At 40.7% G+C, this 23,909-nt stretch overlaps 1 protein-coding gene across 2 annotated transcripts in view; it reads left to right on the forward strand.

The window, feature by feature from the left end:
• Positions 1-23,909, forward strand: part of NFXL1 (nuclear transcription factor, X-box binding like 1) — a 1,793,512-nt gene that overhangs the window by 63,826 nt on the left and 1,705,777 nt on the right. For both annotated transcript variants that reach the window (XM_044062425.1, XM_044062424.1), the window contains exon 3: positions 10,663-10,772. In XM_044062425.1, coding sequence (XP_043918360.1) covers positions 10,663-10,772 — 110 coding nt within the window. The remainder of the gene's footprint in view (positions 1-10,662; positions 10,773-23,909) is intronic.

A 23,909-nucleotide genomic window follows, 5' to 3' on the forward strand; every position in this document is an offset into this window, starting at 1 on the left:
CTCCCATAAACCATCCACCAGAAAACTTTACAGGGACAAATGGAAAAGATCCTCTATCTGGTCACATAATCAGAAGCTAAATCCATTTTCAACTCCTGTAGCTACTGTTCTTCACTATCTTTCTGAGTTGTTTGACAATGGTGCATCAGCTTCCACCATTCGAGTCCATTTAGCAGCCATTTCCAACTTCTGTAATGGTTCGGATGGAGTCCTGCTTATTTCCACCCGACTTTGCAAGACCTTCCTCAAGAGAATTTTCCATAGCAGACCTCCTATCAGGCAGCCGGTGGAGGCATAGAATCTCTCCCGGGTTCTCTAGTCTCTCTCTACCCCCTTTTGAACCTTCTGTAACATGTGATCTAAAATTCCTGTCATGGAAATCCTTGTTTTTGGGGGCAGTCACTTCAGCCAGACGAATATCTGAGTTGCAAGCCTTATGCATTAAGAGCCCCTATCTGATCTTCATAAGGCTAGAGTATCACTTCATCCTTTCTCCCCAAGGTGGTTTCCGACTTCTTTATTAACCAGTCCATTGAACTCCCTGTATTCTTTCCAAATTATATGAACAAGGGAGAATGCTGCCTGCATTCATTGCCTGCATTCATTGGATGTTCATAGACAACTCCGTTTCTACCTGGACAGGACTAAGTCCTTTCGCAAGTCGGACCAACTTTTCATTTCTTTTTCTGGTCCTAGAATGGGTGTGCAGTATCTAAAGTTACTTTGTCAAAATGGCTCAGGGATTGCATTACCTTCTCATTTTCGCTTACGAATGAATCTAAGCCTGCTCAAATCAAAGCTCACTCAACTAGGGCTATCGCAGCATCTGTTGCCTTCCACTCCAGGGCCTCCATGGATTACATCTGTGCAGCAGCCATTTGGGCTAAACCCCATCAAGCATTACAAATTGAATCTGATCTCCAGGGGAAGAGCGGCCTTTGGCTCAATGGTTCTCGGGAATGTTCTTCCATAAGGGCCACCCAGGTTCTCCAAGTAGCTTGGGATTCTGTCCCATCAGTGATGAATAGGAAGAAGATGATTAACAACTTCAGATAAAGAAGTTATGTCTTACCATAACATTCCATCTGAGTTGTTGATCTTCTTCCAGTCATCACACCCTCCCACCGGCCCCCTCCAAAGGCTCCTAGTGGATCTTCTGGGTGTTTGTAATGTTTCAGGGTTTCTGCGCAGGGATGTTCTCTGACTTTCTGTTCTTCTATATGTTGCATGCAAACTCGATCTGAGGTAACTGAGTGAAGGGCATTGTGGGTAGCAGCTTAGCTTGAGAGTTTTTGGTGCACGCGAGCTTGGTATAAGGCCGACTCTGTTCCGAGGACTCGGAACCGAACCCATCAGTGATGACTGGAAGAAGATCACCAACTCAGATGGAATGTTATGGTAAGACATAACTTCTTTTTTTGCACATTTATCAGGACCAAATGACATTCTTATATCATCTGAAAAAGTTTTGACCACTTGCAGTTGTGCTATCAGTTCCTCATCTGAGGAGCTGTACATTTTAAATCATCCAGAAGATGAAGATGAGAAGTCTTTACACTTGTTTTCTGGGAGTCAAATTTTAGCCATGACCTAATCTAAGTACACAGCGTAATGGGTTAAGGGCAAGACAAAAGAGCAGCAATGACAGGGTCACCCTGGAATATTGAATTTTTATCCCTGGCATAATAACTTGTTCTTTATCATGGCTTGACTGCAAAGTGGTCTGCCACTGTTTCGTGGCCGCTGTAATGTAATCAGTCAGTGTGGGATGTATCTTGCACAGTTTTTAAGCACTCTTTTATTCATGTATGTGGAATACTGACAAATGCTGTTTTTGTAGTCATTCCATGGCATACTTAATTTCTCCCCTTTATGCAATCCTCCAGTATACCTTTATTAAACAAGTTATCCATTGCTCCATATGATTTCTCATTTGCTACTCTTTGCCATGATTTAGTTTTCTTCTAAATGACTATAAACTCTGTTGGCATCAATTCCAATGTATAGTTTATACGTCATCCAAAGGTAAGTTGTTGGTGTATAGCTTTTAGGATAGCTTGCAGGTTCACTCAAGTAGGACTATTGTTTTCCTGTTAGCCAGGCTGGTGTCTGTTTGGGGTGCACATGTAAATAGTTCTTGCTCGTGGCTAAGTCTTCATATAAAAATGTTAATATTTTTAGCCCCAGACGTTAGGTACTGCATCTGAGCCTGGGGTTTTCCAATTAGGATCAGTTACTTCATCCCATTGAATGTCCTGTACATTCAGACTTTTTATTAATTCTTGTACTACTTCTGTTCATTCTGCATCTTTATGTTCCACAGGATAGTCATAGATATTTCTCCAAAATGTGTCTATTCCTTCATTTTTTGATGGTGTTTCAATTCCTTTTGCCTTGTTTCCCAATTCTCTTGAAAACTTTTTTGGTTCATCTGTAAATTGCTTATGTTGTGCATTAAGTTGTGGTATTTCCTGTGCATATACGGCTATGTGTAGGGAATTCTTGCAGTTGATGCCTATTCCACCTGCCCACTTATTTTTCCTGTCATGCCTAATTATACTGAAACCAAGTGAAGTAATTTCATTTGTCTTTTTTCAGCAATGTTTCTGTAGCAGTGATTACGTTCGGGGAATATGTGGAAGTAGAAGTATGTCTGTCCTGGATTTTATTGCATACCCTTCTAAGATTGATATTTAGGAAGAGAAGGCTGGAATTGGGGTTGCAGATGACAAGAGAATGGTTCATTTAATGCTGTGCTGTTAGTGTAGGGTTTTTGCTGTTGTGTGGAGGGTTTGGGTGAATGTCTCTACTGATTTTTGAGGTAGGAATTTTATGAAGGAAAGTATGTAGCCAAATGCATTTGTACATTAGTTTTAATGAGGATTTTGTATGGTAACATACTTAGATTTAAGATGCCTGTAATTCAAAAAAAAAAATCTAAGAAGGTTTGCTGATGCAATGTGGATGCTGTAATGATAGACTTAGTAACTGTTGGTGTAGTGAGTATGGGTTTGTAGGACTATTTATTTATTACATTTATTTGGGAGGTATGGTAGTTGATAAAGTATGCTAATGTGCTGAGGTGGCACACAAGTAGGATTAGAGTATCAGCCATTTTTTATAATATTGAAGTTAGATTTTGCTCAAGATATTTGCACTATAAAATGTTACTGGGCAAGAGTAGTTATAGTTACAGCATTTGGGCAAGCTGGGCAGTAGCACTTAAAGCAAATGATTCAGAGATGCTAATTGTAGGGCTACTGCAATTGGGTTATATTCTGATTGTTTTGATGCAGAGATAGGTTGGAAGAAATGTAGGTGTGGAGTTGTGATATTGTAAATGTAGATTAGGAAGGGGTGGGTGGGAATTGCTGGTATGGTAGGTGAATGGATTGGGGCCCAACCACTGAATCAGTAAGCGTCAGCTATGGTAAAAGGTTTCCAAAGAAAGTTAACTGTATAAGTTGTACAGTGTAAAATAGAAGCTTGGGCGGTTACAGGGAACATTACACAAGCCAAGGAATTTTTGGTTAAGTACTTAGAGTGGTGGTGCTGCAGTAGTGTTGTTGCCTCACAGTAAGACACTGTCTGGTTCAATTCTCAGCTAGAGCGTCTTCTGCGTGGAGACATGCGTGAATGGGCGTACCTTCGTTGAAGGTTGTGCGTCAGGCCTGGCAAGCCGGTACATAAAAATCAACTGCCAATCATTAGCGGACTGGAGTTCCGCTGTGGCGACCCCTAACCGGGAAAAGCCGAAAGACACAAACAAACTTAGAGTTAGCTGCAAGATACTGTAGTAAAGGAAGAAAAGGAGAAAGAGGGAGTCAACTGAAAAAGACAAACTGTTTGCTTTGCTTGTTTCAGTGACTGTGGGTGTGATAACAAGCTGTGTACTGGCAGTTATTTGCTTTGGAAAGAGTACTTTGAGGGGGTGATGAATGAAGAGAATGAGAGTGAGGGAAGTTTGGATGATGTGGGGAAAGTGAATCATGAAGTGCAATGGATTAGCAAGGAGGAAGTAAGGATAGGCCCAGATGACATACATGTGAAAGCATGGAGGTGTTTAGTTGAAATGGCAGTGGAGTTTTTAACCAGATTGTTTAATGAAATATTGGAAAATGAGAGAATGCCTGAGGAATGGAGAAGTGTTTTGGTACCGATTTTTAATTTTAAGATTTTTAAGGGTAATGTGCAGTAGTAACTACAGAGGGATTAAATTGATCAGTCACAGCATGAAGTTATGGGAAGGAGTAGTGGAAGCTAGGTTAAGAAGGGACGTGAAGATTAGTGATCAGCAGTATGGTTTCATGTCAGGAAAGAGCACTACAGATGTGATGTTTGCTCTGAGAGTGTTGATGGAGAAGTACAGAGAAGGTCAGAAGGAGTTGCATTGTGTTTTTGTAGACTTAGAGAAAGCATATGACCGGGTGCCTAGAGAGGAGTTGTGGTATTGTATGAGGAAGTCGAGAGTGTCGGAGAAGTATGTAAGACTGATACAGGATATGTACGAGGGTAGTGTGACAGCGGTGAGGTCTGCGGTGGGAGTGACGGATGCGTTTAAGGTGGATGTGGGATTACATCAAGGATCCGCTCTGAGCCCTTATTTGCAATGGTGATTGACAGGTTGACAGACGAGATCAGACAGGAGTTCCCCGTGCACTATGATGTTTGCAGATGACATTGTGATCGGTAGTGAGAGTAGGGAACAGGTGGAGACGACCCTGGAGAGATGGAGATAATGCTCTAGAGAGAAGAGGAATGAAGGTCAGCAGGACTAAGACAGAATATATGCGTGTGAATGAGAGGGAGGATAGAGGAATGGTGAGGATGCAATGAGTAGAGGTGGTGAAGGTGGATGAGTTTAAATACTTGGGATCAGTACTTCACCTCTCTTCCACACTCACCATTACTCTGAAGAAGAGAGTACAGGCAGGATGGAGTGGGTGGAGAAGAGGGTCAGGAGTGATTTCTGACAGACGAGTACCAGTAAGAGTGAAAGGGAAGGTCTACAAGAGGGTAGTGATGCCAGCTATGTTATATGGGTTGGAGGCGGTGGCATTGACAAAAAGGCAGGAGTTTGAGCTGGATGTGGCAGAGTTAAAGACGTTAAGATTTGCACTAGGTGTGATGAGGGTGGACAGGATTAGGAATAAGTATATTAGAGGGTCAGCCCAGGTTGGAAGGTTTGGAGACCAAGCCAGAGAGGCAAGATTACGTTGGTTTGGACATGTGCTGTGGAGGGATGCTGAGTACATTGGGAAAAATATGCTAAGGATGAAGCTACCAGGCAACAGGAAAAGAGGAAGGCCTAAGATAAGGTTTATGGATGTGGTGAGAGAGGACATGCAGGTGATTGGTGTGACAGAGCAAGATGCAGAGGAGAGGAAGAAATGGAAACAGATGATCTGCTGTGGCGACCCCTAACGGGAACAGCCGAAAGACGATGATGAGACTACACATGGAGCACTGCAGCACTTGGGGCAGACTGGTATTGCATTAAAGAAAGATCAGAGATTGGCTGATCGTGCCCCCCAACACTTTCCACCTGGAGCAGTTGACTTTCTCACCCCTCCATAGCTGTACTATTGGCCAGTAGTTAAAGAAAATGTGGTGTATATGCCTTCCCATGAAGGATCACACCTAATTCTGTGGAGGTCTTTCTTGACACTTGTAATGCTTTCTGCAGGATTGCTAGGCAAGCTCTAATTGAGAGACCCTTTCTTTTTTCATCAGTTTGTGTTTCTGTTATAGCCAGGATTTGTGCACTATACAAATTTCTAATTACATTTTTCCATTTAAGTTTCAGATATTGGTGATGTAAATATGTAAATCGTCAGCACCTCTTATGCTGACCTGTGTTGGAAAAGGTTTAAAATAATCAATGAAAAAATAGCAGTATTGTGGCTACATTGTCAATAGTGAGGAAGATATTTATGTCTTATGAACTTTGTGTGTAGCTATGTGGTGAATGGGGGATTTCTTTTTTTTTTCTGCTCTCCCCAAGCACCTCCAGGTGACCTTTGAATGCTTTGTATCTCCTCCTGTGATTCCTTATAGTCCTGTCCATGGGGCAGATGTTGGTGGGAGGAAAAGGGGATGGGGAAAAAATCCCCAGCAAAACATCACTTTGTCATTTTCTCCTGACTGGGGCCATCAGTAATGGAGTAGGATGGGAAGTGAAAAGGCTAGGCCAGGATTTGTGCAGCGTCCCATATTTTGTCCTCTGCCAGGACATTTTCTTTCAAGCCTTGGGTTCTTTTGAATGCAGTTATCTAGGTGGGCATGTACTGGTGCTGTTTGGGAAGCATTCCCACCTACATAGTAACATGTTCTCATTCCACCCACCTTCAGGAGCATCTGCTATCCACTGGGGCTGATTGAACCTATGAAGATGTGAGCAGGCAAATGACTTATTCCTCTCTCACACAGTCAGCTGCACCAGCACCTGAGGGATTACTTGAACTTTGATTGGCATGCCTGGGGTGTTGTCTGGGCCTTAGCCCTCTATGCCAACAGGACTGGCTTATGGAAAGGGCAGTTTCTACTTTTATTTTCGCTGTAATGAAGTGATTTTTGTTAACAAGTATTATAAGTCCTTTCAATGGACTTATCTATAGAGTGACAGCTTAATATTTTCCTTGGAACCTGTCACAAGCCTAGCCAATCAAACCATGTGCCTTGTATTTGTAAGGTCATGACCTTTCCTTCTGCCAACCCCTTCCCCCATTAGAAAACTTGCAAGTAGACACCTTAGTTCTAACACACCAGCATCGTTTTGCTGCTGTAGTGGTTATGCTGCTGCATTTTTATGACCTATTTCTTTCTTCTTGAGCCAGCAACATCCAGTCTGTACAACTTTTTCCAGGATTCAGGTGTACTTATAGTACTCTTAACTAGGAATCACCAAAAGGTTTGAATTTGGTGTGTTGGGTGGTGCCTTTTCAAGCCTGTTTTGAAGATGGCTACAAAGCCCCAGATGCCGTGATGTCCAAGTCACTTACATCACATAGTTGAGCACGCTTCTCCCTTCTCTGTGGGGAGTCTTTTTGTTGCCATCTGCTCTAAGAAAAGTGTTCATTAGTGTGTACTCACTTTTTAGACATTTGCACACAATTGCACTTTTATTCAGGTGAAATAGTCTGAACATAAAATGTGCATAAACTTTTACTCACTTTGCAGATTTTGCACTTTCATTCGGGTGATAGTCTGATCATTATCATCCACTGAGTGGTGCTTTATCAGATCAAAGCAGATGCTTGGTATCCAAAACATATGATCATACTACTTACTGAAGGCTTTTGCTGCTGAACTGAGTAACTTTCTCACAACTTTTCTACAGCCTGGCAACACTGACACAGCATCAACAGGATACCCTAATTTTGGCACCTAAGTGCATGGTTGTTACTGTCCTACTTGTCCCTGTTGTGGATGGTATAAGGCTGTTTCTAAATTTAGTACCTTGCATTGCAGTAACATTTTATTGTAGTGCATTAGTGCAGCATGTTGTGTAATTAAGCTACAGCGGAGGTAAGCTTTCCACTCTTTTCTTTCTCACTGCCCTTCCCATTACCTTATGCATTTCACAGAGCTTTTCTTTTTGCGTACAAAATCTTCTGCAGATAATTTCCCAAAATATGGAACTGTTCTTCCATGTACTGTTAAGTCTGTTTTTCCTTGGCTTTTTCTCTTTCCAAGCTGAATTTAAAGTAGATCAGTTAATAAAGAACAACCATAACTAAAATGGGAAAATTGAAATAAATTTGTCATCATGTTTTTGCTGCATTTCAAATGTCCCTGCATCCTTTTCTTATTATTGGTTGTTGGGCGCCGGGCTGGCAACTCGACACCGTAAAACTCCTCTGCCAATCATGAGCAGACAGATGATCCGCTGTGGCGACCCCTAACCGGGAAAAGACGAAAGAAGAAGGTTGTTTATACCACAGGATGACTTGATGTGGCGGTTATACTGTGTGATTTCATTTCATATCAGGGAGGTGGAAAACCTTGGCTGTACTTTTAATGGGAAGCAGAATGCTTTGTGAGTAGAACAGCATTTATAATCTCTTTCCCCAGTTTCGATTTTGATTGTATTGCCTTTCATAAGAGCATCAGCTTTCCTTTTGTAAGGGCATACTTTTTTAGTGATCATCTTTTATACATCGTGTTATGTTACATTTAAATGGTAGCCTTGAGAGAGTAGCTTATTTAGTGGTATTTAAATTGTTTTTTCATAGTGGCACTTTTTGAAGTTGGTTTAAAGGGAGGGAAGAGCACTTTTGGGATGACACAAAAAAAAAATTGAACTTGGGTGACCACCATCAGTGCTAAGAGATTATTCATTTAAGCTTCAGTGCTTTTTGTAGAAAACACAAGACCTGTAATTTGCATGTCTCACAAACCTGTAAAATAATATGCAGTTGTCAATTAAATATTATGAATCTTGAAACTCAATGCAGTGTTCTTGAAGTTTAGCAGAGGAAATTTACTGCCCCCCCCCCCCCAACTACTTATACTAAGTTGTTTAGTCAAGTGTTAGTCTCTTGATTCCAGTGACTTTAGGACATCAGGTATGTCTGTCAATAGATGCTTCTTTAACTTCTTGTAAAGTCATATTCATTACTTCATCTTGGCCTCTGCCATCCCATTCTTTGCCTTTGGTCTTTCTCATAAGTGTCTTCTCTAGTGAATCTTTCTTTGCATTATGTGTCCAGAGTATTTGAGTTTTACTCTAGGCCCTTCCAGTTGAAAAGTCTGGGTTTGTTTCCTAAAATATTGAATGCACTGATCTTTTTACAGCACATGGAATTATTAAAGGTTTTCTACAACACAGTTCAAAAGCATTAGTTCATTGCATAACCTTACTTTTAAACTCCCTGACTAGATGTTATTACTAGGAAAGATATAATTTAAGTATATAAACCTTTGTCGGTACTGTGATTTTTATTGCTTCTTAAAATCTTTCCCAGATTTGCAAGAGCTTTCCCCCCCAATATATTCCATGCTACTGCAGCCTAGGATTTGTATAGCATTCACATTTTCTGTTTCACCGCTCCAGGAATCACATTAGTGGTCCTCACAAATTCAAGAAACCCGTATGAATCATATGGTACATATCACTTATCTTCGTGCCACCGTTCTGTACTTAATACATTTTTCTGTTTCAGGAGAACTTGAGTTAAAAATATTTGCATATGATGCTTGTTTTTTTTTTATATGAAGAATTTTGTTTCTTAAGTATAAGTATGTGGTTTAATTTCTCTGTTTACATTCCCTGCTTAAGTGGTTCTGGCTAAAAACTGATCCTTGGTACGATTCGCCTGTATGCAGCCTAGCTGAATTAATAATAAATGGGGCAGTGCTGGATTTCCCATTTACTGAATTACAGTTTTCTAATATTTGTGTATCACTTTATTTAGAGCCCCCTAGTATTAGATGTACTGCCGTGGTACTCAAACTACCTGTATTATAGTGGCTTCACCTACGAATCATTGAGTAGTAACTCAGTTAAGAACCATTCTGCTGACTTCAGCTGGTCGCTTTTTTTGTTCTTTGTGTTGCATGCCTAAACCTGTAGATACCTCCTCCGTGATCACACAGACAAGAAGGAAGGGGAAATTCCCCGGAAGCAAATCCCTGTCAGTATGATTAGAGACCCCACTGATGGTGATTTCCTGTAGGAAGTGGTCAGGAAGCTCAACTTCAGAGGGTTGAACTCGCAGAATTGGACACCATTTGTATGTAGAAGTGTAGGGAAGGTGTGTTGGTGTTTTACTGCATTGATATAATTTCTGAATAGCATATTCTACATTTCATGGTATCATTTGATGTGTGCAAACTAAAGAGCATCTTCATTTACCACCATACTGACTGTTAGTCTACTGATAGTAGTACTTGATGGTACTGGTATTGAAACAAGTGTGCTACACTAGAAGGTAGCCCTGAGGTGTAATCAGTGGGTGAAGTAAGACCACATATGCATTATGTCACGTAATGCCATGTTATACGCTTTGCTAAATTCTTAAAACAAAACCATACAGATTTAATGCTGCTAAGCACCTTCTGAATTTAAAATAGTTAAATGGTTTAAACTGTGTTAATATGACATTGGAAGCAATGATCCCTTAAAGATCCTTTGACTATTGCACCTTACTGCCACCATGCAAAATCTCCGAATTATGACAGTTTTGCACTGTAGTATCACTTGTGTGACTCGGATAAAAGAGTAACTTTTTGTTGGGGATGAGGTGTAGAGGTGTCACTGCCAAAGTTAGGTGACTGTTGAATGGCAGCTATTCCCCATGTTGCATTTCCCTAGTTTTGGTTGTTTTGTTTATTTTAAAATGCCAGACAGATGGAAAACACCTGTATAGTTTATTATACTACTGTTACAGGCAGAAAACTATTTTCATGGTAGCAAGGCAGAGAAAGCAAAATTTGTTTCTAGAAGATGTTGGTACTAGTTTGTGACACTATTCATTGATGAGAATTGTGCACCAGATATTCAGCCAAATAAATTTCAGTAACCAAGCTTGAAAAACTATATACTTGTTGCTTATTTACTGAGTTTGTGGATATGCATGCACTCTGACAATTTGCTGATGGTTGCATTGAACTTTTTAAGCCTCACTTTTGCTTTTATTTTTTTTTCTGTTTTTGTTTAAGGTGGAGGTGCATATGAACTGGAACGCACAAAACAATACCTGAATGAAGCCTTTCAAACAGGGGCTATCACATGTTTAATTTGCATTGCATCTGTGAAAAGGAACCAGGCAGTAAGTGCAACATGTGTGTATGTGTATACAGTGCAGCAATATCATTCATTGTATCCTACAATTTTGGGGCTTCATGATTTGTTTGAATTTGATGTCTTTGTTGGAGAAAGGTAGGCATGAGAAAAGCCTTTAAAACCAATGTTATACGAGACTTCTAGAAACTATTGCTAAAGAAAAGCAAGAGCTTTGAGTAAGGACATTACAGTTTGGGGGGAGGCTTGGGAGATTTAACTGAAAATTGGAAAAGTTTAGACAAGATGTGGACCAGAGGGAAGATGGAAACCTTTGGGGTGGGCACTGACTGGTAATGGCCATCCTTTAAAAAATATGAGCCTTTCTACCCCCCCCCCCCCCATGAGCCATACTTGGTTATGAAATGAATGCATTAATAACATAAGCAAGTTAGATCTTATGTTTGTGGTGCTGAGGTGTGCAAAATGTCCTTTTTTAATGAGAATCTATCAACAATGTGAGGAAATCTGGGCATCCTAACAGTGTCAAAACCTTTTTAAGTGTAATTTCTTACAGAGAAGCTGTGCACCCTGTAGCCCCCAGTGGTTGTACTACCACATCTCTTATATCCAAATATATTGCATGTGGGGATATGGCATCATGACAAAGTCCAAAAGTACAGTTTTTGCAAAATCCACTTGTAAAATTACAAGAACTCATACTTCTAGTTCTTACATTTCTAATGTGAGGCCCTGTTTTGTACCCCCTTGTGGTGGCTTCACCATGATGACCACAACACCTGTCTCCAAATCTGATAGCTAAGGGGATTGCAGCATTTCTGGAATATTGAGAATTCGCTTTTTTTTTTAATTTCAAACTTCCTCAGTTTTAGTCCTCATAGTTTTGATGTGGAGCTTTTGTATACCCTTTGGGCCGTGTGAAATAACATGAGTACCATCAGTAAGTAAGAAAGAGAATAAACACAGCTCACCAAAGATCTGTAGTCCTAGTATAGAAATACAATGAGTAGACACCTCTGTCTTGTGCACCTTGAGAACAAACATTGTAGTAATGGAGGAGCTTCTAATGGTGCTGCACTCTGTTGATAGCAAATCTTTGGCAGGTAATGATCACTTTTCTTTTGTATTCACCAAGCATAAATGATCCTGATTTTGTCTTTGCTCACTTATTTATTACTACCTTAAAATGGTGCTGGAATATTTGTGCAGTGACATCACTGGGGCAAGAGAGGTTTAAACAAATGTTGCCCTGTAAATATGGGGTTATAAATTGAAATAATGGTGCCCTGTGAATATGTAGTTATAAATGGAACTAATGGTGCCCAGGGAATGTTGGGTTACAAGTAGATCTAATGGTGTATTGTGAACGTTTGGTTACATAGACTTAATGATGCCCTGTGAATGTGGGGTTATAAATGGAACTAATGGCGCCCTGGGAATGTGGGGTTACAAATTGAAATAATGGCGCCCTGGAAATGTGGGGTTACAAATTGAAATAATGCCCTGGGAATGTGGGGTTACAACTGGAACTAATGGTGCCCTGTGAATGAGAGGTTATAAGTGGAACTAATTGTGCATTGTGTGCAGCATAAACTTTGGGTTGCATTTTTCTAGCTGTTACTGTTTATTTACATTGAGTAAAATCTTTAATTTTTATGAGGTTTATTGCACATCCATGCATAGCACATTTTCTTACATGAAAACATATTAGGTAGGTGTCATAAGTACCATACTTGCACAAGTAGAACATTGACAATAAGGATACAAGGCTGTTCAGACCAGGTCATCTCTCAAGTTAATATGTTTAAAAAAAAAAAGCCTTCTGCCCTTCCAATATTCACTAGAAGGAGTTATTATTTTCTTTTGTGATTAAGATACCAAGATCCTTTTCCACTTACTCACTGATTCATTCCATTAATGATCTCAACATTCTTTTCAACTATCACAGTGTCCTGCATTTCTTACAGCTATTTCCTTTTAGTGCTCACTTTATCAAACTGCATGACTTTAACAAAAAAGTGCACAACCTTAACATTTTTGTCATTAAGTCAGAGTTACCACTTCACTAGCTTAATAAGGTCCCAGAGCAGCCACCTTCGCATCAATTCCAGCAGGTGTTAGAGAGGTTAAGATTGCAAGCTGTCATTTTTGTGGTACAGGGTTTAATACCCTCAGCCCTCATTTGCTTTCTGTGTGACTTTAAGCAAGTCACTTAACCGGACCTTGTTCCTGGTTCACCCCAGGAAATGGACTGTGTCCAGTGGGCCTACATGTTTGACCAATAGGATTATTATTGCAGTTGGCAGTAGAAGGACACTGCAGCCTCATCAGTAAACTATGCAATATGAGCATCTTGAACAGGACACACTTCAACAACAGCATTATGTCATTCCTTTATCCAAATAGTTGTCATTGTCACCATGTGATGCACATTAAAAATACAATATATGTACAGCTGCTGACCAGTTAAACCTTAATGGCTTTCAGTATTTATGCAGAACCTCTTTGTAAAAGTGGTTGCAGATTTTATATCTCTTAATGAGGCGTTAAATAAAACTTTTGAAACCATGTATGCAGAGTGCTTCTGCACAATCAGTGCTTGTGATAAATGTGTGTAAAATTTTACAGGTGTGTTTGTAGAACCACATACCCATCATGAACAGAAATCTAATTGTCGCATTTTCAGTTTCATGTGCAGTCAGCTTAGAGGAAAAGTGGTGTTTGTGCATAGATGATATTGAATGTATGGATTTAGTATTGATAGCAGATGTTGGATTTCCCCAACAAGCATCAATCCAAAGAAAATGTTACAAATTCTGTATACAGTGGATTAACAGTTTGTGTTTTATCTTTGTTCATTTTTTCTTTAGCACTGGCAAAAGAAACATAAGCTAAGCAAAGTGGGTAGATGACGGGTTGCATTTGGTATCCAGAATGACTGGAGAATAAGCATTCAAAACTGTGGCCAGTATCATGGTATCAGACTCGTATCACACTGCATGAAAGGGCTGGGGAGGGTCATTAATAAACAAATATGCAGAGTAATAAAAGTATGATGGGGGATGGAGCAGTTCGGATTCAGATCAGGATCCAGTGCGATATGACCCAGTGTTTGCAGTGATCATATATAGGATCATAGGAGGTTACTAGGCTAACAGCCATAGAGCCTTTTTCGGCCTTGCCATTCATGCCCCAATTTTCGCTATTATCAATGCCCTTGGGCTAGAATGGCTTTGGTATATGCTTGTGACTTCTGGACAGGGGCAGTATGCAGATGCCCTAAAAGCCACAGGCATCAAGCCAAGGGTGAATTTGCAATTTCCCATCTACTGGTTCAGATCGTGTTTGAATAGACTTACGGAAGAGCTCTGTTTCACACAAATGAAGTCTCCGGGGTTATCTCTTAGACACATACCTGTCCCTTCAACATGTTTTGTTTGTCACAGATGAGGTTTAGATCCTTAGAGTGGGTCATTTTTGTGCTCTGTCTTGCGAATGTTTAGCAGATCCATCAGGGCTGGCTCAGAGAATGCCTTGTAGGTTAGGCATAGATCGCCCCTCAGTAGTCTGTAGGAGACTTGAGTACAGGGATAGGGTTTTGAGGCAGTCTGTGTAGGACATATTATTTTCACCCTCATTCTTTTAGTGAGAAACCTCTGTTGCCACTCCAGCCATTGCAGATGTCTAGTCACATACATGCCGAAGGACGCATTGTATTTTATTATTTGGTCTAATGAGGACTGAATGTAGTGGGACTGTTATCTCCTTAGATCTGGATGCCATGCCCTTACTTTTGAGTTGAGCCACGTAGAAGGACCTTACTACCATGGACACATGGTGATCAAAATTCAGGTTACTGTCAAACTGACTTCCTGAGTCCCTTGCCACTGGTCAACTCTTAGGAGAGTGTAATCAGTGTTGCTTTTTGCATGGGTGGCCGTTTTCACAAAGGGTATAGTTATGCATTTTTTGCATTGAGCTTTAGGCAATGGTTCTGGCATCAGTTATTTGTCTCTCTCTGACCAACCTTGAGGACATTTACATCTGTGGGGAATTTATTGGCTGCACCCAACTTGCAGTTGTCAGCAAATTTGCCTTCTTCAACCCTGTTCCAGCTGTCTTTCACTATTTCCATTCTTTTAGGATTTCTGTTTTATTCTGTGTTGAATTTCTTTTGTCTGCCCCCCTTTTTTTTTTTTGTGGCTCTTTCCTTGGTCACTGCTTTGCATGGTACTTGTGCTTCTAGCAACCAGACTCCCTTGCAGGTAAGCAGTTTAAATGTCAGGGCCAGGATGGCAGTAGACGAATGGGTAGATAATTTTTGATAACATCAAGATGTAAAATTTAGTAGTTCAGCTTTCAAATTAAAACCGACCTAAGCAAATTTTTTTAGTGGATTTGCACCATTCTTCTAAACAAGTATATTGTTTCAAATTCCCTTTTAGGCTCTTTAAAAACAAGATACACAGAAAGACTTTTTCTGCTGGTATCCCCAGAATAGCAATGTCTTTTCAAGTTATTTTTATCAGTAAGCATGGCAGAAGCTGTGCTGCAGAATTAACTTTTTAGCTTGGTAGGTGGTAACATGTTTATTGGCTCTGAAAAACTCAGGGTTTAATTACTTAGCCAAACTGATTCATAAAAAAATATTTCCAGTATAAAGTTTCATTTTTTTGATGTAGTACTGGATGTTTTTACATTTGCTGAGGAAGGATGCTGAGTATATTGGGAAAAAGATGCTAAGGATGAAGCTACCAGGTAACGGGAAAAGAGGAAGGCCTAAGATAAGGTTTATGGATGTGGTGAGAGGAGGACATGCTGGTGGTTGGTGTGACGGAGCACGATACAGAGGACAGGAAGAAATGGAAACAGATGATCCGCTGTGGCGATCCCAAACGGGAGCAGCCGAAAGAAGATGATGATGGTGATGAGATATATATGGCTGTACTTTGAAAGCTTGAAAGGCCAGATTGCCAAGTGTGTTTTTCATGAGATGACAACATCAAAACCTTGATTTCCTGAACGTGGAGGTTTTATCAGGGTAAGTAAACACTTGCCCAAAATTGCATGGAACACCGCAGTATGTAAACCCCACCTAGGCGGGGCGCTACACCCGCCAACTATATATACCAACTCCAGGATCGCACTACAGTGGTGAAAAAGGAGTATTTCTCCATGTTTGACAAGTGTTTACTTACCCTGGTAAAACTTTCATGTGGGGGAAATTGGGGTTTCGATGTTGTGTCCTTAGAACCACGTTTGGTGGTCTGGCCTTTCGAGCTTTCAAAAAGGTTAGAGACTGCTTTCCCTACCAGGGATTGATGACAAAAGCATAAGGCAAAGAGAAATGTGGGTGGTGCTATGTGAAAGACCAACTGTTGTACAATTTTTAATAAAGTCTAGAATAAAAGTTGCTTTTAAAATGGATAATTATTAGGGCATATGAAATATTTCATGATAACTGTAAAAGTCATATTCAAGTACAATTATCCAAAGCAACAGCCATTTACTCATAAACGGAGTATAAAGTATAAAATCAAGGAAAAATGCCTCTACCAATACTGTCATACCTTCTTAACCATAAAAATTAGTGGTGATGTCCACCCAAACTGAGGTCTAACTCGACATAATCGGGCACCAGAGTGTATATCTCCATCAGCTCCTCTATTGCTACCACTTCATCCACAGTACAGCCCTGGCCTTCATGTATTCCATACCATCTTACAAAGTATTTATTACAAACTCCCTGAAGTGCATGCATGGGTAGTACTGCACACTGTAGACATCTTAGTTGCCACATAAATCTGGCTCCTATAGGAAACAAAAAGTGAAGAAATTGCCCCGCCAGGCTATAAAATTATAAGTTTAGACAGAACAAACAACAACAAAAAAAAAAAACATTGGGAGGTATCCTCTGCTGGGCTTTGTCCAAAAAAAAAAAAAAAAAAAACTCAAGAAACCATTAGTCTGAAAATCCAACCTATAAAAGTTCATCCAGCTTACAACCACATCAACTAGAGATTACCAAGATACAACCAGACAACCAAAGCTTGAGTAGTAGGTTATATCCTCTGTAAATAAAATGTCCAGTGGAACTCTGTCAGAGACCGGCTAAGTGATCACTTAACCAGTCTACACCATAAGGTACCAAAGCAGCAGCCCCAAAACACACAATTACAGCCTGGTAAGAAAACCTACTACTTTTTATGAAAGACACTTTTATTACTACATTACATCTCCTTAACTGGGGTGCGAGTCACTGAAGAGTCTCCCCATAGATGATGCTACCTGTGAGTCCACCCAAATCTCCCTAGGTGTTGTAAACTTACAAGCCCCACTCAGAATGAAGAGTCAAAGCTAACCCTGCCCCATAGCTATCCTTAGCAGCTAAACAGCTCATGAAACATTGAGACATCCTGGAAGGTCTGCACAAAAAAAATGGATGCTTCTGTATTAGTTTAGAAACAACTAAGAAACCCATTACTCAACCAATCAAAGCACGCACACACCAGTAATCCAGTACTGTTCTGGGCCTCAGTCAAGAAATCGTTAAATCCATGACAAACTACACAGCCAACATCAAACAAACAGAAGCTAAACAATAAATACCATAAGCAATCAGTTTGGTACCTGCTTTATACAGACAGTACTGTTATTAACTAAAGTGGTGACTAATCAAGCTCTTGAAGGTGGTTATTTGATTGAGGGGGGATTATAAGATCATAGGAGGTTACTAGGCTAATGGCGCCAGGGCCCTTACAAGCCTACCCAAGTTCCACCCGTGTTCTCAATGGTGTGTGGTTCAAGCAGACACTAAAATCAGCACCTATTGCCCCTGTTTATGAGGGACAGAGGTGGAAACCCGTGAGGTGAATTTCCGGTTACCTATCTAATCATCCAAATTGCATTTAAACAGGGCCAGAAAGGGGCTTTGTTTAACATACAGCTACAACAGAATGGCTTTAAATATACTGATCCCAAGGATATTGCCAATATTCTGGCAGATTGATTCAGTGCCAACTTCACCCACCTCTCATCCCCTAAAGGGCCCATCTCAATACCGAAAGATTGACAAATTCCGGTAATAACGGCCACACAGGTAAAAACTGTACTCTCCAAAGCTAAGAATATAGCATCCATGGGACCAGACGACATCAAGGGCTGTGTACTACATAAACTACAAAATGAACTGGCACCTCACCTAAGTGTCATGTTTAATCATAGCCAAACCTCAGGCTTCGTGCCCACTGAGTGGCGCACAGCTGTAGTTATCCCAGTCCACAAGGGGAGATCCACCTTGGATCCTGGGAACTTCTGCCCCATCATTCTGACGAGCCTGATCTGCAAGGCCATGGAACATATCATGGAACTTATAAACAAAAACATTGACAACCTTCAAACACTGGACCCCACCCTGTTTGGGTTCGTGAAGGGCCAATCTTGTCTCCTGAACCTGATTGACTTCTTCAAATCAGTCTCCTGAGCTGTGGACGAGGGTAAGGTGGTCCACACAGCCTATCTGGACCTCTCCAAGGCCATTGACACCATCCCTCACTCTGGAATCATAGATAAACTTAATAAGCTGGGCATTAATCCCTATGTCATTCGATGGGTTGCCAACTGGCTTACTGACAGAACCCACACTGTAAAAGTAGCCAACTCCAAATCCAGCTCCAGACAAGTGACAAGTGGAGTACCTCAGGGTTCAGTCCTGGGACCTCTCTTGCTTGGCATCTACTTCTCTGAAGTACAGGCCAACACTAGTGGACTCTGGCTAACAAAGTTTGCATATGACTGCAAACTGGGAGCCATTATCGAATCCCCAAATGATGTGGATATTCTACAAAAGGGCCTTACAGAAACAGATGATTGGTGCCAGAGCTATGGTCTCAAGCTCAGTGCCAAGAAATGTATAGTTATCCCCTTTGGGAAAAAACATGTACCCGTGAATTACCACATAGGTGGCAGTACACTAAACACCAAAAGTGTGATAAGAGACTTGGGGACACAGATGGACAGAGGTCTCGCCTTCGATAACCATATCGCCACCACAGTCGGGGAATCCTTCTGTGTGGCACACCTCATCACTAAGGGCTTTTCATCCAGAAAAAAGGAGGTCATTGTCCCACTGTACTCATCCCTCATTAGACCCATTATAGAATACAATGTCCCCTTTGGTATGAACCTCTCAAGGCATCTGCAACAACTGGAAAGGCCACAGAAATACCTCACTAAAAGAGTTACAGGCCTAAAGCAGATGCCGTATGCTGACCGTTTAAAAAAAACTCCAGATGTACTCTGTCACATATCATCTACTCAGAGGTGATCTCTGCTTAACATACAAGGCCATGTCAAACCCAGAGCTGTTGGACATGCTACACTTGAAATCCCAATCCCTCAAAGCCACACGCTCCAGGGTCTAAACCTTGTCATCACAATGAACAAAACATGCTGGAGGGATAGTTTCCTGACACAGACTCCCAGACTCTGGAATTGACTACCCATACATGTCAACCAGAGCGCCTCTTTGACCCTCTTCAAAAGGAACCTTGATGATTGGATGAGAGATAGGAAATTCCCCGAGGATCACTTCAGTCGCCTTGCTAGACAGGGGTCCAGGGAAGTAAATATTGTGGGAAGAAATAGCCAGGGAATTGTTATGGCTAGGCTTGTATAGGCCCTAGGGCCAATAGCCTAATACCAACCTATGAACATGAATAGGAAGCTTGCCCCAAAGGTGGGGCAACTTCTGTTAAGTCACATATTAGGTTAAGGTCCATTGAGGGAGTGACTCCTGTGCCATTTGACTTGTAAATGTGCACCATTTCCATTAAAGCTGCATCAGAGACTGCTCTATATGCAAGGCACAGGTCGCCTCTATGCAGTCTGTATGACACAGTGTTTGGAAAGGACGTTGTACTCTATTATTGGCCTGATGAGAGAAGAATACAGGAGGGTTATAGCCTCTTTTTTTCTAGACTCAATGCCCTTACTTATGAGATAAGCAATATAAAATGCCCTTCTTACCGCTGTTGAGACATGGTGATTGATGTTAAGGTTGTTGTCAACGTGTGTACCCAGATCTATCACCACTGACTGTGTGCTTAGGGTATTGCTATTGATTTGGTAGTTTGCAGGAACATCACCCTTGCCGAAGGGGATGGTAGTTAATTTTTTTGCATTAAGTTTAAGACCATGACTTTGACAGCATTCATTAGTTTGCATAAGACCTTCTTGCAGGATGTTGACATCGCTAGGGGTTTCAATGATCACTCCCAGTTTGCAGTCATCAGCAAACTTTATCAGCCACAGCCCTTTAGCTTTAGCCTGTACTTCTGAGAAGTAGATTCCGAACAGTAGGGGATCTCAGAACTGATTCCTGAAGAACGCCATTAGTTATAGGTCTGCTGAAGGAAGTAGAGTCCCCTATTTTGACTGTATGAGTTCTATCAGTAAGCCAATTTGCAACCCACCTGACAGTATATGGGTTGATACCCAACTGGTTGAGTTTGTCAATGTTGCATAAGTGGGGATTGTGTCAAAGGCCTTGGCTAAGTCTAGGTAGGCTGTATGCACAGATTTACCCTCGTTTAGGGCTTTGGTGACTGTCTCGAAGAAGTCCACCAAGTTTAACAGGCATGATCTCCCCCTGACAAAGCCAAAACTGGGTGGGGTCCAGCATTTGGAGATTTCCTGCATCTTTGTTAATAAGGTCCATGATGATTTGTTCCATGGCCTTGTAGATAAGGCTGGTCAGGCTAATGGGTCTGTAGCTTCCGAGGTCTGAGGATGCACCCCCTTTGTGCAAAGGAATGACTGTAGCTGTTTTCCATTCTGTCGGGATGAAGCCAGCGCTTAGGCTGTGATTTTAAAGCATGCTCATTGGTGATGCTAATTCCTGTTTTAACCCATGTAGAACACAGCCCGGCATGTTGTCTGGTCCCATAGAGGCTGTGTTTTTGGCCTTGGAGAGGGCATTTAAGACCTGCTTCTCAGAGATGTTAGGCGGGAGACAGGTGTTGGCGATGCTTTGGGGTATATGTGTTGGGGACAGGGGAGTGAAGTTTTCACTGAACCTGTCCGCCAGCAGGTTTGCTATATCCACAGGTTTTATATATATATATATATATATATATATAAAATATATGTGTGTGTGTGTGTGTAGTACCATTAAATATGAGTTCAGCGCAATTCTGTGCCTTACCTTTGAGGTTCTGGATGTAACTAAAGAATGCTTTGTGGTTATCCTTAGTGAGGAAAGCTAATTTGGATTTGTATTTAGCTTTGGAGGACTTCACTAGGACTCTTATTTGCTTGGTTAAGTTGAGGAGGGAGTGTTTCCAGTTTTTAGACCATTCCTTCTTACTCTTAGACAACAGTTTTCTTTCTCCTGTGTTCTAGCCTGTTAATAAAAGTTGTCTACTTGGGACATCCACATTTTTTCTTCAAACCAGTTCCCACAGATGCAATAAAAAAAAACTGAAGCCTGATACAACTGCCCCTGTTAATCTACAGGACGTGTATCCTTAAATAGCAGCTGAAGCTATTGCATATACAGTCTCAGTTCTGATTTAATCGATCTATGCCTCAGAATTGAGCCTCCTCACTATGGAACAAATCCTTTATTCCACTACACAATGGTGAAATCGATTCAGAATTTTCAAGCTATAGATAAACTGCCATTTTTCTCCTCTGTCAAAAATACCACAAAATGTATTCATACTCTATTTCTCCCCTGTCTAATACATAATCAGCTTCTGTCTTCAACCAAACATGGCTTCTGTACTCATCACAACACAACTACTGCTTTATAGAATTTTAATACTGTCAACACCCATGGAAATGCCAGAAGCCTAGTCTCCACAGCTTACCTAGACTTATCAAATGCTTATGATACTGTCTTCCACCAGAAACTTACATAAATTCTCATAATCCTAGGCTCTCCAACTCTTCACTGTAATGGCTCCTTATCTACCTCTCAAACAGAGCGTAAGCAATGAAATGGAAAAATTGATTTCTCCATCTTCTTGTCAGTAACTGTGTCCCACAAGTATCTTTACTAGGCCCCATACTTCATCATTTTCACCAATGACCTCTACACTACTACAAATAGTTCATTAGGCTGGTAACTCAACATTAATCTGCTCTGCCAAAACTCTCTGTAAACTGCAAGACCTTGCATAACAAAGCTTCTTGTTGACTGAAACCTCACTTCTACTTCTGAACCCTAAAACAAAATACCGTTCTTTACCCCGTAGCACTTCTGTATCTAAGCAAACGCTATTCACTGTCACCTCTACTAGCAACACCATGATAGAAGTAAACCAAACAAAATTACTGTCATCATTGTCGACCAGTTAAAATGTATCACATGTGGTTTAAAAAATATCCTTAAAAACTAGATACATTATGCAGAGTAAACATTTACCTCACTGACAAGGCCAGAAGACACAAAGCCCATATTTTCTTACTGCTATGTCCTTTCTGTACTGCCTCAGTCTTCACTAACTTGTAAGCCCGTTTTGGAGAACATTAGGATCAGTGAGAGATTCTGTGACTGCTCCTAATTTGCAGTTGATTGCAAATTTGGTCAGCCTGAGACCTTTTGACTTTGAACTTGACTTCAGAGAAGTATATGCCAAAATGAATGGTGCCAGGACTGATCTCTGAGGTAATCTGCTGATGACATGCCTCTTTGTAGAGGTGGACTCAACATTTCTAAATTTCCTGGGTCCTATCTGTGAGTCATCTGGCTATCCACTGGGTGATGTAAGGATTTCTACCTAAAATCTTGAGTTTGTCAACCATGCTTGAGTGGGTTACTGTATCAGATGCCTTGGCCAGGTCAAGGTAAGGAGTGTGAACCATTTTGCCCTTGTCCATTGCTTTAGTGACATTCTCAAAAAAGTCCAACAGGTTGAGTAGGAATGACCTGCCCTTGACAATGCCAAACTGGTTTGGGTTAAATATCTGGATGTTTTGTCATTATTGTTTCATTTTGCAATTTTTAAAAAAAAACATCTTTGCTTAAATGATCACTTAAGACATAGGCAAACATACATTAACAGAAAAGGAAGCAAACCATCTTTTTTTAAAGCAACTATCTTTAAAAAATATCATGTATGACATGGGCAATCTTACATTTATATAAATGAAAATAAACATACAGACACAAATCTCTTTTGCAACCATCACATTACAAACCATGCCAACACAACTATAGTTGCAAACGTTATCAGTCACTTATTGTCAGTCAGCTGTTACATAGCTCATTTAGTTCCTGTTTCTTTTAAACCTCGTTCCTCCTCTGCATGTATTGATCTCACACTTTATTTTTCCTGTGATATTTGCTCCTACCCTGTTCTAAAGATCCCAATTTCAGTTGTTTCATCTCAGTTACTATCTTTGCTACTTCTGTTAAAGTTGGTTTAGATTTTGAGTTCCATTTCCTAGTCGATACTTTTTTGGCAGCCATCATAATCGGACTCAGCAAGGCCTTACCTTGTCTAAGCAATTTTGATTCTGTATCGTAACTCAAAAAAATAATTTCCTTAGTTACACCAATTTGCTCACCCAGCATGTCTGATAGAGCAGTCTGCAGGGAATCGTTAAAGTTTGCCAGGTCGTTACACTCTCAGAAAATATATTCCCAGTTAACCTCTTTCTTCCCCATCACACCTCCAACATTTGCTGTCTACCTGAGAAAAAGTTCTTTGGAGTCTACTTGGTGTATATACCTATGTAAACACTTCCAAGGAAAGATCCTAAATCATCTGGCATTTGTTGCATATTTGGCAGAAGACTTTTCATATTTGGGAGACATGCCTATATCCCCCCATTTTTTCTTTTTTGTGAATTGCTTATCCAGTCTGTCTTCTCAATCCTTTCTAACCTTCTCTGATTAATTTTAAAGTCATTGTACAGTAGTTTAAATGCTGTACTAATTATTCCTTTCTTAACTGCAACTTCTGTTCTAGATTCTGCTAAAAACTCTACCAGTGCTGATCTTTCATTTAGGACACCCCTCCCCCATTTCTTTCTCTTTGCCTATAGTCTGATATCAATCCTTGATATAGGGAAGGCTATTTTTTAAACTGCAATCCAAATAAGTTCTTGGTGTCTTCCCACTCTATAACCTTTCCCTCTCTAGTTATTTGCTGCCAAT

This window comes from Protopterus annectens, chromosome 2.part1 (assembly GCF_019279795.1).
Source record: "Protopterus annectens isolate FY-2018-M chromosome 2.part1, PAN1.0, whole genome shotgun sequence".
Lineage (NCBI taxonomy): Eukaryota > Metazoa > Chordata > Ceratodontiformes > Protopteridae > Protopterus > Protopterus annectens.